A 14,389-nucleotide genomic window follows, 5' to 3' on the forward strand; every position below is an offset into this window, starting at 1 on the left:
AATTCTTTTTTCAATAAATGGATGTTTTCAAAGTAAATGTATAATAGTTTTTAATAATCGTGATATCAATTACTGACCCAAATAATCGAGATTATGATTTTTGCCATAATCGAGCAGCCCTATTTGCAACCATATTAAATAATTATTCTTATTTATTTAGAGCAAACTTAGTTCATAGAGAAGTTCAGCTAAAAATAAAAGGCTGTCTGAATTATTATCTATCAGCAGCGGCCACCTGGGAAATACAATTTCACTGTCTTATTCCTTGATAAACAAAGGACACGCACTATTAGTAGACAAACACAGGAAGGGAAGAAGAACTTCATTATCTGTTATAATGGATTGTAAACAGAATCTTTTATTAGGCTTTAGGATTTTTGCAGTAGTTCTTTATTGCAGTTATGGATTTGCTTATTTGGAGAGTATTGTCGCTAGTGTTATTAAAACAGACAATTTGATAATACAACCATTTTCAAAATGTTCCTTCAGTTGGATTAAATAACTTCTTTGTGAAAACATAACATCTGAGAAATCTATTCACTTTGAGAATTATAAGAATATTTGTTATTATTTATTCATTCTGTTCTCTATGTGCTCTTACTGTCACAGTCCCACCATAAAGTAATGCTCAATGCATCAAACCAAAATAAGGCAACTGTAGATTTTCCATTTGGCTCAAAGACATGACTGTTAAAGGGAAACAGACTAGGCTTTGATTACATCTGGTTTATTTCAAACCAGGTGAAGAGAACCATGGTCTTCTGTTTTGTCTGTGGAATGCAAGTGTTCTTCTTTAACTCTAGAAGAGTGATTGTGAACGATACCCCTGCAGCTTTTCAGCTATAGCAACAAAACATACATTACTTATGACTTTCTTTCCATTCCTGTGTCTCCATGTTTGACCCGTGTGCCTTCCCTCAGAGGGCTCAAAGGCAATAAGGTCAGTGGTCAGTGGGGATTGCAGGTCTGGTGTCGGAGCAAGTGGCATGGTGATGGATGGGAGTAATCTCACGGTTGTCACAGAATCACAAAACACTTTACTTGGTGGAGCGGAGAATACGAAACCTTTTGCTGCGTTAGGTGAGTGAACACGAAATTTATTATAAATTTACATAAACATAATAATTCCTAATGCTCTCTCTATTTATATACCTTGTTTACCCTATGCTGTACATGTATTATGTATATACACAATGCACTGTATGTTGCTACCATTACAAAAAGCCATGCAATATCTACAGTACAGTATATGGTGTATCTATGAAACCTACTTTCAATAAATAGTAATAAATTATCCACCTCTTGTTTTTGTACATTCTATTGCACATATTATTTACATTACTGCTTTGGGTTAACATTTTCCCTTTTTCATCATGACCTGATGTCAGTTTTAGCTGCATTTGTTGAATGTCTACCCTAAAAATAAGGAATTCCTTCACTCCACATCCTCAGAAGACAGACATTTCTGTCGGGCATCTTTGTCCTCAAATGTCACCTTTTTGTTCCTCTTTGGGTCGATCCAGGAGTTGTGGATAATGGCATTATTAGGAGTGGGATCTGCCTCAATGATTGACACTACTCGCTTCTTCATCTTGCTTTTCAAGACTTTCTGGAACTTTTGCCTAGTGAAGGCATACAATAAAGGGTGAAAGATAGTGGTCCCATAAGCCATGACCAGGAAGCCAAGTCTTAACTTGACCATTAGGTCACTGGGGCCCACACTCAGGATGACTGTGTTGAGCACTGTGATGGGTGTCCAGCACAGCAGGAAGGTAGACACAATCAGGAGGGACATCCTGAAAACCCTCTTTTGGCGCGCTCTCCTTTCTCTGTGGCGCTTGACAGCCCTTCGCAAGGCGATGATGAGTGAGACGGAGGTACGCATACCCAGTGTGGGCATGCGGCTGCCACTGCTCTGTGATGTATCTGTGGCCTCCTGCTGTGGTGTCATGGCTGTCATGGATGGATTTTTCCTGCGAGCCTTCTTCTTCTGTGAAGCGTGGAAACGCGTGCCAATGCGAATGTTGAGAGCCTGCAGGATCTTTGAGTAAGTGATGAGCATGACAACGACAGTAAGGAAGAAAATAGGAATCTGAGCCAGCAGGTGGTAATACAGGTCAAGTTCTGTGTAGTACTGGTTAGTGTGGACCACATTCTCCACCACTGTCTGGTTCAGATCAGCTTGGCCCTGGGCGAAGAAACCCACCTCAATAAATGGTACCAGGAAGCTAATGAAGGATAACACCCATATGCCAGCCAGCAGGGTCAGGGCACGGCCCATTGTCAGCACCCGGTTGGCTGGTTTGACTGAAATGTCGTAGCGATCAAGGGTGATAGCCAGCACATTAGCAGCAGTGGCGACGCTAGCGAAGGAGACACAGGCTTCATGGAAGCAGCAGACGAGTGCAGTGTCTCCCTCCAGGGAGAGCAGCACAACCACAATGGTGAGAGGGATGCAGCACACACAGATGAGCACATCCAACACATGAAGGTTCATAGTGACAATGTTACTGACAGAACTAATGAGGTTTGACTTCATACAGTAAAGGGCAAGCACAGTGAGGTTAGAGCTCAGGCCCAGGAGGATCTCCAACATGAGGAAGCCAGTCAGGGAGACCTGGAAACTAACAGGATAGGGGTACGGGCCGGGAGTTGCCGGACTCATGGTGCGGCTGATGGGCTCGGTGTTGTCGGTGACCGTGACGTTGCTCATGGTGGCTTCTTGTTCACAGCAGGGAAGGATATGCATTATCCTGTGTGTTGGGAGAAGAAAGGAAGATAAGTTATAAAGGGGGGGAAAGTAAAAGGAGAATCTTTGAAGTGTGTTGTGGCATCTCTGGAAAATTGTGATTAACACACATCTGAGAAATCTTGTCAGATGTAATGGTGCCAGTTATCAAACGATTAGAAAGCCTTTTGTGATTTAAAATGAGAAATGCTGAGAGCAGAGCTTTAATAGTGCTGGAACTTTTTTTCTGCCATGCCCTGCTGATTAGATTTCCTCACTACGCACATGGGACGACTAGTAACTATCATGCCTTAATCAGCTTCTTCGTCTTTTATCACCATCCTTGATCAGATGGTTTTATCCACAGTGCTTCATAACAGAAACACTTTGGAGCAAATTAAAGTCTAATCACCTCTTAGCCGTGAAGGCTTAGCAGACTACTGTATGTTAAGGCTTTGAAGTGGCTAGTTGTGGCATAGTGCTCTTTAGGGCTCTTCTGAACTGAACATTAACACTGACATTGTTTTAATATATTAACCTTTACTGTAAATATACTAAATGTAGACCAGAAGTTCTGAAGGCAATGATGGAGAAGGATTATGTAAACCCTATTTCGATGGGATTCATTTTATAGGGATGAGATGAGTAAAATGAGTGCGATGGTGTTACATAAGAAACTTGTCATTTCTGGCAGAAACTTAGTCAAATTATGATTACTACGTCACCAGCAGGCTTCCAACTCTCAGAGATGTCTGTTCAGACAGGACTTCAATATTTCATGTAATAACGTGTGCACGAAAATAACCGTTGGTATTTATAATTAATAATTGGTTCAGGGTAAAAAAAAAAAAAGACATTTACTTCAAAATAAATGGAAATCAAACAACCTACACCAATTCAATCTGAATAGAGGTCTAGATGACATGGAGAAAAACAAATGTTTATTTTAATATTTACCCTTGCCTCCAGCACTATCTGAGTATCAGGGCTGTGTAATCAGGCCATAGAGTCCATGTTGCATCCACTGAGACGATCATCGCATCCAAACATAGCTAGTGGAAGTGTTTCCGCTCCAGCAGAGCCCCAAAGCGAGGCTTTTCCCTTTTACTGCTAGTCCCTCCCCGTGAGGCTGACAGCCAAAAAAACACCTGTCCGTCGCGCCAAAGAGCTGCCAGCTTTTTCTTCCTGACCTCAATGGTAAGAAAGCTAAGGAATCAGTCAAATACAGGCAGTGGATTTCAGAGAATAATTTATACGCTAGTGTCCTCTGCAGATTTTTTCTGTCCTCTGGTACATTTGCTTTGGTGTTGGTGTGAGCTCTGATGGATGAGTGGAACAGGGATAAGATGTCGGAGCCACCTCCTGTTTATGATCATGATATTCCCAGGCAGGAGAAAAAAATCCAACCAAGAAAACAAAGAAATACAGACCCCTCAGCAGGGCTGGAATGTACTGCTCATAGTATTATGATCCAAATCCTTGCCTTTTTGCTTTTTTTTGTCCTCAGTGAAAAGATATTATGAAGCTCTGTAAACACAGTACAAGAGTAACATCCATTAGGTCGTACTCCAAGAGGCAGAGTTTGTCAGTTGCACATGAAGTGTTCTCGGTGTAAACATTATGATGTCCAGAAATCAGTCCGGGCAGCATCCAGGCCGAGGTCCCCCCTCGGAGCACTAATGGAAAAGATCTTCGTTCTCCATGTTTGTCATTGTCTCTGTACGCATGGCTCCAGATGCCACTGACTTGTTAATCCAGCAAAGGTCCCCAGTTTTCCCCTCGACATGCTGATCCCTAAGTCACTGGAGATGGCGTGAGTGGAGCAGATTATTAGAGAGCATGCGAGACCAATCACCATGACATGTGTTTTTATACGTGCATGGGATAGGGGTTGAATCAGCAATTCGCGGGGAAGGTCATCCTCATGAGATAGGAGTGAGTTAATCAGATGAAAAGCCTGTATAGATTTGCAAGAAGATCCCAGACAAGAGTTGGACTTATCAGGCGCTGCGTACAACACTGTCTGTCCTTCAATGCCACATATTTCTCTCACAGTGACCTAAAGAGAAAAGATAAAGTGGATGATGGAGAGGGAGATGGGAAGAGAGCAAGTAGGAGAGGGAAGAGTGGGGGATGCGTTAGTGAAAATAAACATATCCTGAGCAGAGAGGCGACGAGGAGGGTCTCATTAGCGTAGCAACAAGCCCCTGATGGTTTATCATGTTCCTGTGCATCGCTTGATTCACTTTACATCTTTGTAATTGCATTAACATAACAGTAGTACTAATAAAGGGCTGGCACAATGGCAACTGATACACAAGCCTCCTGATTTGAGATAGCATATCAACTATAATATCTTTCTATGCTTGTTGTTTTTAAATTATTAGAGGAAATTGCTTAATGATAATTATTGAATGTCACTTCAAAACCCTCAGTGGTGCTGACAATGGTCCTACAATGTTCTTGATAGGCCAGACCCGCTAAGGACTTTAGTGCAATGTGATTCCACGGGGAACTTGTCTTAAGGACATGGATGCCCCCCCTTGTATCACAATATGTGATCCGTGTTATTCTCTTCAGAGGAGCAGGTCGGTCATTCTCCAAGGTTGTTTCAGTGAGGGATGCCATACTTAACTGTGCCACAATGACAGCAGAAATGATCAATGACACCACGCTACAGTACCAGACAGGTTATGATACACCAGGCGTGTGTTGAAGAGCCAAGGGTACATATCAAGTTTGTTATCAGCCTGACACTTTGGAATATAGTACATGTGTTTATCTGTAAGATACAAACAGATGCTATCACAGTATGTAAAGCATCCTAATGCATAAACGAAAAAATGCATTTTAGAGTTTGATGTTTTCAGTAACAGCTACTTGGATTTACAAGATTAAGACCAAATATATATTATTAGTAACAAATACGTTACTCAACCGTTTCTAAAAAAAGTCAGCATTACATTATGAATGACAGTATATAGGAACCACTAGTTTCCAATCACATGTGTTGGTTGTGGTGGAGATGTTTGGCATTGAGTTATGTTAGCTGTCACATTCTACTCGGATTAGTGCTGTAAATCAAACCAATAAGTAGAGTGCCCCATCAAAACACAGCGGAGCTCACCATGCAGGGTAAACACAGATGCCTTGGAGTTGGTCCCTACACCACGCTGTCCCCTCTCAGTGCAGCTCTGCAACAATCCAGGTTGCCCGATTGAAACTGCTGGTTGATCTTCTGCTCATTCCAGCAGTAATCCAACAATTTGAATTGAATATTGACGAACATACAAGGGTCACACAAATGACAGATGTTCTTTCCCACCGGAGTCCCACACAGAAACAGCAAAAAGTCCATAGAGATTAGTCCTGACAGGGATGTTGTATTCTTCTTTTTCTCCTTTTTCTCCTTGTTAATTCTTATCCATCCATATGGGCAGGTTTGTGAATACTCATCACAGCAACTCTCTGTTGCGCTGCCTCTCTTCCTAACTGTCTGGATAGGAGTGCAAACCATCCCACTCCTGGTATCTCTCTATCTCCCGCTCTGCTCTCTCCTCTCTCTCCCTCTCTCTCTTACTGCGGAGGTTTGCAGTGCTCCTCCAGTCCTGATTGGTCTTCTGTAACAGGCTTAACCCTTTACTCGCCGGCGAGGGGAGGTATTTCCTATTGTTCTGACTCTATCCTCTCTTCGCTGACAGTGACTCTGTGACCACCCAGTTGTGGCTGTAGTGATTTGCAACAAAAAAAAGCTTCTACTACGATTTTGCACGGGTCTTTAGATGACACTGCGCTTAGCACACAACCTGCTGCAGAGGCAGACTGCTGAAGGAAAAACAGCAGAAAATACAGCAGTACAGATTGATTTATTAATTAGCTCAATGTAATGGACAAGTAATGTGTTTGTGCACCGTAGGGGGATTGATGAGGATAGAGGGCAAGCTGAGGGAAAGAATATTTTTGTTGTATTCATTTTGGACACACTTGGGTCTTAATGTGCGAGTGAGTTTGAGAGGCAGCAAGACTGTCATCGAGGAGATACATTTTCGCAGCTGTGAATTGGAGAAATTGATTATGCAGGAGATAATGAAAGTCAGAAAAGAAGAGATCGAGGATAGTGGCTTTCTGATTGATAGTTTCAATTAAGTTGCTCGGTCAGATCAGAAAGCGGTTGACCACCTTCCATTCCTTTGTCAAGGCTCATTTGTCAGGTACAATTATTGCCAGAGGGCATCTTGGGACCTGCTAGCCTCCAGTAAAGAATAAAGGGGCATCTGTCGCACTGGCAGGGCTACTTGATAAACAAATGATTACAGCCAACAGAAAATAAATCAGGTTTATTCTGATGGTGGCAGTTTGATCATTGCAATTTGCCAGGCAGATGTTTGTCTTCAAGGCATTTCTAAATTGACTTGCTGCGCCGGAACAAGGATCAACATTTTACAAGGGTTTTATGAGCTACTACCTTGGCAGTGAGGAAACAGCTTGTTCCCTTGGTGCTGTACCAATGTAATACACATTTGAGGTCAAGGGGAAAACCTCAATCACACCCTGGTATTATTGAGGGCATCGGATTCCCCAGATCATAGAGACACGCGCGTCTCTTTCACTTGACAATACGAACACCACCACTTATAGGGGGATTAGGAAGGGAAAACATGTACTCTAATTCTCAACTGATCTTAATGTTGCATGTTTCGGTGCTTGGCATTCACGTCCAGAGGAATTGCATGAAAAAAAAGCTTCTCCTGGTTTGAGTGTGTGCAAAGCTTTTGTAAATATCTGATTTTGTGCCTTTGGGACACAAGCATGCAATTCCTTAGGATTGCATTTTCGTGTCCTGCTTCTATGTATGCACCCAATATCAAGTACCTGTTTCCTGAATGAGATCCATCTGTATGCCTCTGGCTGTCAGAATATAATCATACAGCACATCAGTTCAAAACAGATTTTTCTGTCACTGTCTGCAATTCAAGGTTTCCTAACTGTGGGTTTCATGAGAAGCTTCCTGAAGTCAGTAGAAAGGGGACATGTTATGTACTCTTTATGAAAAGACAGGACTGACCACTTGACAGCCCTCTCACTGCTATTTAGGAATCCTCTTAGTTTAGAGAAGGGTTAAAAACTGCCACAAAAACACTGCATTCCCAATATTTCTGAAGAATGGTGTAAATATTTCATTCCCATTAATATTTCATTCGGCTTTTTCAATCTATCCCTAGACTCCACTGTCTGATATTCACTACAGTTTTCCTCCCCCTTCACTCTTGAGTGCCTGTAGATGTCCATGGATATGCTCTGTGTGTACATGTCAAAGTGTGTGCGATTCTTTGCAAATCCAATACTTATTGCACACCTTCCGTGGTTTATAAGTCAAAGAGGATAAAAAAAGATGCAGATGTGCCGTCAGTAACCATCTTATTTCAAGCCCATGCTTTGTATGCCAAACATCAGCAGGCAATTTTGGTCACTGAGGACCCAGCACTCAGACTTTTATCTCCTCTCTGCAGCCGGGACCTGAACTTCCATTTGGTGCCACTGTGATTTGCTCAGGATTGCTCTGGAATAGTGCAAGCCCAGCGCTGATGGAATAGCTGCTTTCAAATATTGAAGTGGTCTGCTGTCATCTGATCGATTTAAATTGTCCTTTTCCCAGACCCTGAAAAACCCCTGGTCCAAACACACATGGGGTGTTTTCTCAATCGCGAGAAAAGCTGCTCCAGAGCCACTAGTTCAAGCATACTATGTCATCGAGTGCCGCCGAAGTACTGTTCCAATGTCCAGCAGACTTGGAAATCTACCGAGCACGGCGTACTTTGTTTGGAGAAATTTCGAGGCTGCACATATGTAGACTCTGCGGTCTTCAAATCCCCCACAATGCTTTCTCCAAATCTGTGGCGGAAAATGTAAGACGGGACCTCTCATATGACGCACACCTGCACACTTGCTAGCCTGTTCCACTCTTTGTTTTCCGAATGCCAGGAAGTATTCTTGCCTCGCTTCTGAAGCAAGACGCTCGGAAGACATGTGCTACCAAGCAAGCGTACTCGAGATTGAGAAACACCCATGGACTTAGGCAGTCATACAGGAATTGAAAAAGGAAAAACAAGGTCTCTTGAGATGCTCCTATGTTGATTTCAGACAAGAAAGAGACAGAGAAAAAAATGGAGGACCATATTCTAAGGTCCTCTGGTTCTGGTTTTATTACAGGGCAGTTTGCTTTGGCCTCAGTCCCATTGAGAGCCCTTTACATTCATGCTCAGTAAGAGATGGAAGTACCTTCATCGAATAAAATACTAGGAGAAGAAAAGAAGCCCATCTTCGCCTCCTCCCATGTTGAACAATGATGAGATGGATGAGCAGCAGCTAATAACGAATTGCAACATCCATCATAAAGGAAATGTTAACGGTCCTCTTCGATCCCAATACAGGTTCATTAGTGCTGAAGTCGCTTTATTAGTGTGTGACATTTAGTGCAGTACATTGTGAAAGGGAAATACAGTTCATTTGGTTACACAAAAAAGTAGAGCCCTCAATATATTGTGTAATTAGTTTTCAATTATGTCATACACTTGTGGAATATAGAGGTGTTACAATGTAATTAAAAGCAGGAAAAATAGGAACTAATATAGAAGAAAAGTCTGTAAAGGACAAATATTGTATTGGAGAAAAATGGTCATTTACTAGATACCAAAGAGGCCATGGGTGTAATATCTTGTGAGCGATAACATGCGACAAATTCCATAGTAATCATCTTAATTATTTACATAATTAATTATCTTAATGACACTGCTTGCATTTGACTTCTATGTGTACAATAATTATTGCCAAATGCAGCTTCAACCTATCAAGCTTTGTCTAATGCAGGCTTTAGACTACACAGTATCAGCTTGATAGTTCCTATTTTATTGGTATTTACTTGGACTATTTTATCTGTTTTATTGTGTTGCACTGTTGGAGGAGCCTGTGACCTAAGATTTTCATTGACGTATCTACACTATAGCTGATGTACATATAACAATAAAAGCCTTGAATCTTGAATAGTTGATGAACCTGAGGGGAGGTTGGGTTACGTGAACAAACCTAACCATTGAGCAAGACCAAAGCTTGTTGTTGTCAAAGCAACCATCACAGCATAAGAGACACTGTGACGTCCCGAAAGAAAGACTAACTTGTCAGAATTGTTTTGCCTCATTTCACCTCAATTGACGACTGTTTTTTGGACATTGGCCCAAACTATAAATACAACTGCATTATGATGGGGTTATTGGTTCCGTTATGTGACACATCCTTTCTTTGAACCAAAGAGTGTTATCTTTCCTTCATGATGTACGGAGACAACAAAACCTATGGTGACGTCTTATCCAGAGTCTCCAAACATTGCAATAGTATTTCTATAGTGAGTGATTTGAGTGCCTGTGGTGGTCAGCAGTTCGTTAGTAGCCTATTTGGGCACATTGAGACCTATTTGTCAAAGTTCAATCTGGGAAACATTCAAAAATAAGAATACATTGTATTGCTCATTTCAGAGAAAACCCTTTTTATCTTCTTACCCTTTTTGTCTTTACTAACAGTAACAACATGCTTTTTACACAACCTCACTACAGCAGACTACTTGGCCCTTTAGTAACTGGCTGGGCTTTTGAGTGTGATAAGAAGTGCAAAATACTTATTTACCCCCGAGAGGCCGGTGCTGCCATGTTTCTGCAACCGTGTTGAATTACCTTTTTAAAAAAGAGTATTTTGATTGCCTATCTTTTATAAAGTGCACCTTACATATACAGCTTATCATTTGCTGTAATATTCTTAGTTCATGTCATTTAATGCGTTTTATTGTTATAGTTCTCTCTCTCTCTTTCTCTCTCTCTCATATTTAAGGAATAGTCCTGCCTTCTGTTTCGGTTAGTTATGAGCTCTGCCTTCTGCAATTGATTTACAGTCCTTGTGGTATTGCGTGTCAGTAAGGTTAGAGCCATATTGTCAAACTAGGTGTAGCCAGCTGTTTAACCTTGACCATGAGGCTAGGGATTGAAAATGTAGCCTTTTCAATCCCCAACATCAAACCACACACTCGCCTGGGATGCATTCTTTGCTGTTTCCTGCTGTACTGTGACCTCCTCACTTTTCTCTGTCACGGAGACAAACAGCTTCTTTTCCATCAGCGCCTCAGAAGTCGGCCACTTCCTGTCAAGGCGCAACATTTGTTTACGTAAGTCATGTCAAAGAGCATCGGCCAAGGCGTGGGAACGCAAGGCAGTGCGCGGGGGACCCCACACTCACCCACAGGGAGGTGCGAGTGCACTGGAAGGCTGAATCGTGGGGAAGCACGTAGAGGACAACCACACACTATGCAGATAAACACACAAATGCAGGCTCCTCCCTACAGGCACTCGGCCATCAGAGCACTCAGTGTTTGTCATCTCATTTCATCTGTTCATGTGGCGGCCCTGGGGAGTTCATGTTACAGGAAAAGCCACAGTTTTCTTAAAACAGCTTTTGACAACTAGATTAAAGACTTCAGTAACCAGTTTATTTTTCATTGACTAACTTGTAAATGGGTCAGCAGATTGTGAATTGCCTGTGTTTCAAATGCATATCAGGATGTTGATTATACATGCTTTGTGCAAAGGACATTTCAACCCCTGAGGCTGTATATCTGTGTGCACGTGTGTTTGTGTCTGTCTTGGTGCGTTTATGTTACAAAGACCATGAGGCTGTCTATGGTTTAAGCCTGTCTGCCTCACTGGCTTTTCTGACTGACTGTCTCCCATACAAAGCCTTACCCCTGTGTTCAGTACCCACAGGGGACCCGACAGAGAGGGAATTCCAGCCTTGAAAGAAATAATTTGCCAAGGAGAACCACGAAGACCATTAGGCACTGAAGGCCTGAGCAACATAGACAAAGGACTTCTTAATGGAGCACAATGACATTTACTAGAACGCCATTATAGAGTCATGTTTGGCAAGTAAAATGTCCGTGCTATTAAAGTTTCTCTACTTTAAAGTTAGCTCTGCCCTATCACCTTAAGGAACACATTGTTATCTCTTATTTTGGGTCTGGTTTTATTCTATCATCTGTTTTAGAAAAACCCTATATTTTGATTGCTATGTAGCAGCTTAAAGGTCCTATGAGGATAAATAGATGGGAGTTTGCACTGGAGGGAAAAGATGCCTACATCATACAAGCCGATCAGTTCTTCCAATAATGTACATCCAAGGAAGACTTTGTAGTTTGAACACTGTGGCCTTGTGGTTGCTAGCACCAAACAAGCTTGTTTTTCTATTCTGTATCCTTTGAGTTGAGTCTTTTGGGGGGATGGAGGGCTCAACCTCAAATAGATAGGCCAGTGAACACCAACACTAGACCCACTTATAAGCTGAGACACTCTTCTTTATACACGTACGCATGTGTTCACAAAATGGCCTACAGACAAACACATTCAATTAGTATATATTGTACATTACTGTCTATAAACACTCACACGTTATCCTTATCAAGATATACAGTAAATATTATTTTTGAGGAAGCTCGACCCTCCCACAAAAATGAAAAGACAGCCAACTTAGGCATTTCTGCTATCTTGTTTTCACACCAAGAGCAGATTCCCTACACCGTGATTTATTTGGCTCTTGACAACTTACCTATTTCAAATGAAATGTAATGCCTCCAGGGAAGTCTTCCAGTATTACACCTTGTAAATATAGACGACATGACACAAGCTTTTTGCTGTTGTCCCCCACCCCCTTAAATTGACAATTCTTTCCACCCCCTGTCTTGTGCCTTCACATGGGTCTCTTCCTTCTCTCTTCCCTCACCAGCACCTAACAATAATTAGCCAGTGCTAGCTGTCGTCTTGTGCCTGTCCCTAATCGCACCGTGTCAGCGAAGCCTCTCTTGTCTGCGGTCCTCCACTAATGGGCCCCTGCCTTGGCTCTGACAGCCAGAATGACCCTTTCTTTTTCAGCCACTACCTCTTCATTAAAGTGGACCTATCATGCTATATTTGAATAATATAGTGTAGGACCATACCTATATAAGGCATATTTATACTTTTTATTTTTCAAAATACCAAACAGATCATGCATTTTAGCAATTCCTCATTTCGCTCAATTTAACACTGTCTTTGAATGGGCTGATTCTGTGAGAACAGCACCATCTACAGGCCTGGCATATGTACTACAGCATCTCCAGCGCTTTCGAACGGCAATGTCCGTGGCTGTCTCCTCCTGATTGGTGGAGTTGGCCCAATAGCCGTAGCGAACACTTCTATGACGTCACAGAAGTGGCGCTACGGCTATTGGGCCAACTCCACCAATCAGGAGGAGACAGCCACGGACATTGCCGTTCGAAAGCGCTGGAGATGCTGTAGTACATATGCCAGGCCTGNGATTAACCCAGCTTCCCCAAATTTCTTTCTTTTTGGTGTCTATATACGCCGGGATCCGGAGTCATGGATGATCGTGCGGTNCCACTTCTGTGACGTCATAGAAGTGTTCAAATCTGGATCAGTCTGTATCAGATCCGTTGCAGCCCCTTTTTAAGAGATTTGGGTATGGAGGAAAATAGAGAGGGTTGTGTTTTCTGACACTTGGTGAGTTTCCTGGAACACCGGGGACACATATTCATGTATAAAAGACGTACAAAAGTGCATTTTGCATGATAGGTCACCTTTAAGGCTTGCCTGGAGCTACTGTGGCACAGAGATCAGTACCTTTATCCCAGTGTCTGTCACACCTGGTGGGATGGTGGGAGCATGCTTGGACGCATGTCCCCTTCCCTTTTCAAAGTGTGAACTGAAGGGAAATGCAAACCCTTGGTATCATCCTAACTTTATTCTGTACGGCAGGATGTTATGATCCTGTTACTCCTCAAATGTGTGAATGAAAGGAAATAGATGTCAATCATGTGTAATCATGAGTTATATGCAACACTGAGGTGCTCATTCTTATTCTGCATGCTATAGTGAGCATGTGTAGCAGGGAATCAAGCCCTTTATTATACTTAAGGGAAGATATATCAACCTTCTTACAGGTGTAGAATAAAGTATTTTCTTTGCCATTTTCCATATTAGTCTTGTGTCTTTAGATCACAGCCGAATATTTAGCCTTTTAAAGCAGCAGAGACACCAGGTTTGGTTTAGTCCACCATGCGTCAGTGGGCTGAGTGTTGCTCAGGAGTGTGGCAGCCTGTGTGGGTGGCAGCAGTAGGTGGCCTTGCTTATAGGCAAACCAGGCTGTTGCCCTTGATGGTCTGGCACAGGGTCAAGGCAGGGCTGGTCACTACAGTCAGCACTTTTCACTGACGAGGCACACACTGTAACACCACTGGGTGACTGAAAGTGGGTATTTGTTCGTAGATGCATGTACAACGGAGGATGCTATATAGAGCATGTTGCTGCCCAAGTGTTTTTCTTTGCATCACGATGAGTCATGGTAAAGTAGATTGCCAAACTATTTCTATATAATCAATGCGTCTTTGCAGATGCCACAGTGGCTGACTCATACCCTCCACTGTAACATGCACATCTCGTGTTGTGTGCTTAGTTTTTGATCCTTTGATGAAACACTTCTTTCCGGTACTAGAAAATCAAGCAGTAGTTCATTCGAATGTATCAAGAACCAAGATTATTATTCAGATCTTGCTGAGGCGTTTAGTTATTT

At 42.3% G+C, this 14,389-nt stretch overlaps 1 protein-coding gene across 1 annotated transcript; it reads right to left on the minus strand.

Annotated features, from left to right (window-relative positions):
- Positions 1-372: 372 nt before the first annotated feature.
- On the minus strand, positions 373-6,216 carry LOC104963698 (probable G-protein coupled receptor 22). Its single transcript, XM_010792319.1, has 3 exons — positions 5,856-6,216; positions 3,686-4,787; positions 373-2,753 (listed from the first exon to the last, which is right to left on the minus strand). The coding sequence occupies exon 3, from the start codon at positions 2,747-2,749 to the stop codon at positions 1,436-1,438; it is 1,314 nt and encodes a 437-aa protein (XP_010790621.1). The 5' UTR covers positions 2,750-2,753; positions 3,686-4,787; positions 5,856-6,216; the 3' UTR covers positions 373-1,435.
- Between the last annotated feature and the right edge of the window lie 8,173 nt (positions 6,217-14,389).

The sequence above is a fragment of the Notothenia coriiceps genome, unplaced genomic scaffold, assembly GCF_000735185.1.
Source record: "Notothenia coriiceps isolate Sejong01 unplaced genomic scaffold, NC01 NC01_scaffold00036399, whole genome shotgun sequence".
Lineage (NCBI taxonomy): Eukaryota > Metazoa > Chordata > Actinopteri > Perciformes > Nototheniidae > Notothenia > Notothenia coriiceps.

Coding starts and splice junctions, on each gene's coding strand:
- LOC104963698 (XM_010792319.1), bottom strand. CDS start 2,749: ATGCATATCCTTCCCTGCTGTGAACAAGAAGCCACCATGAGCAACGTC.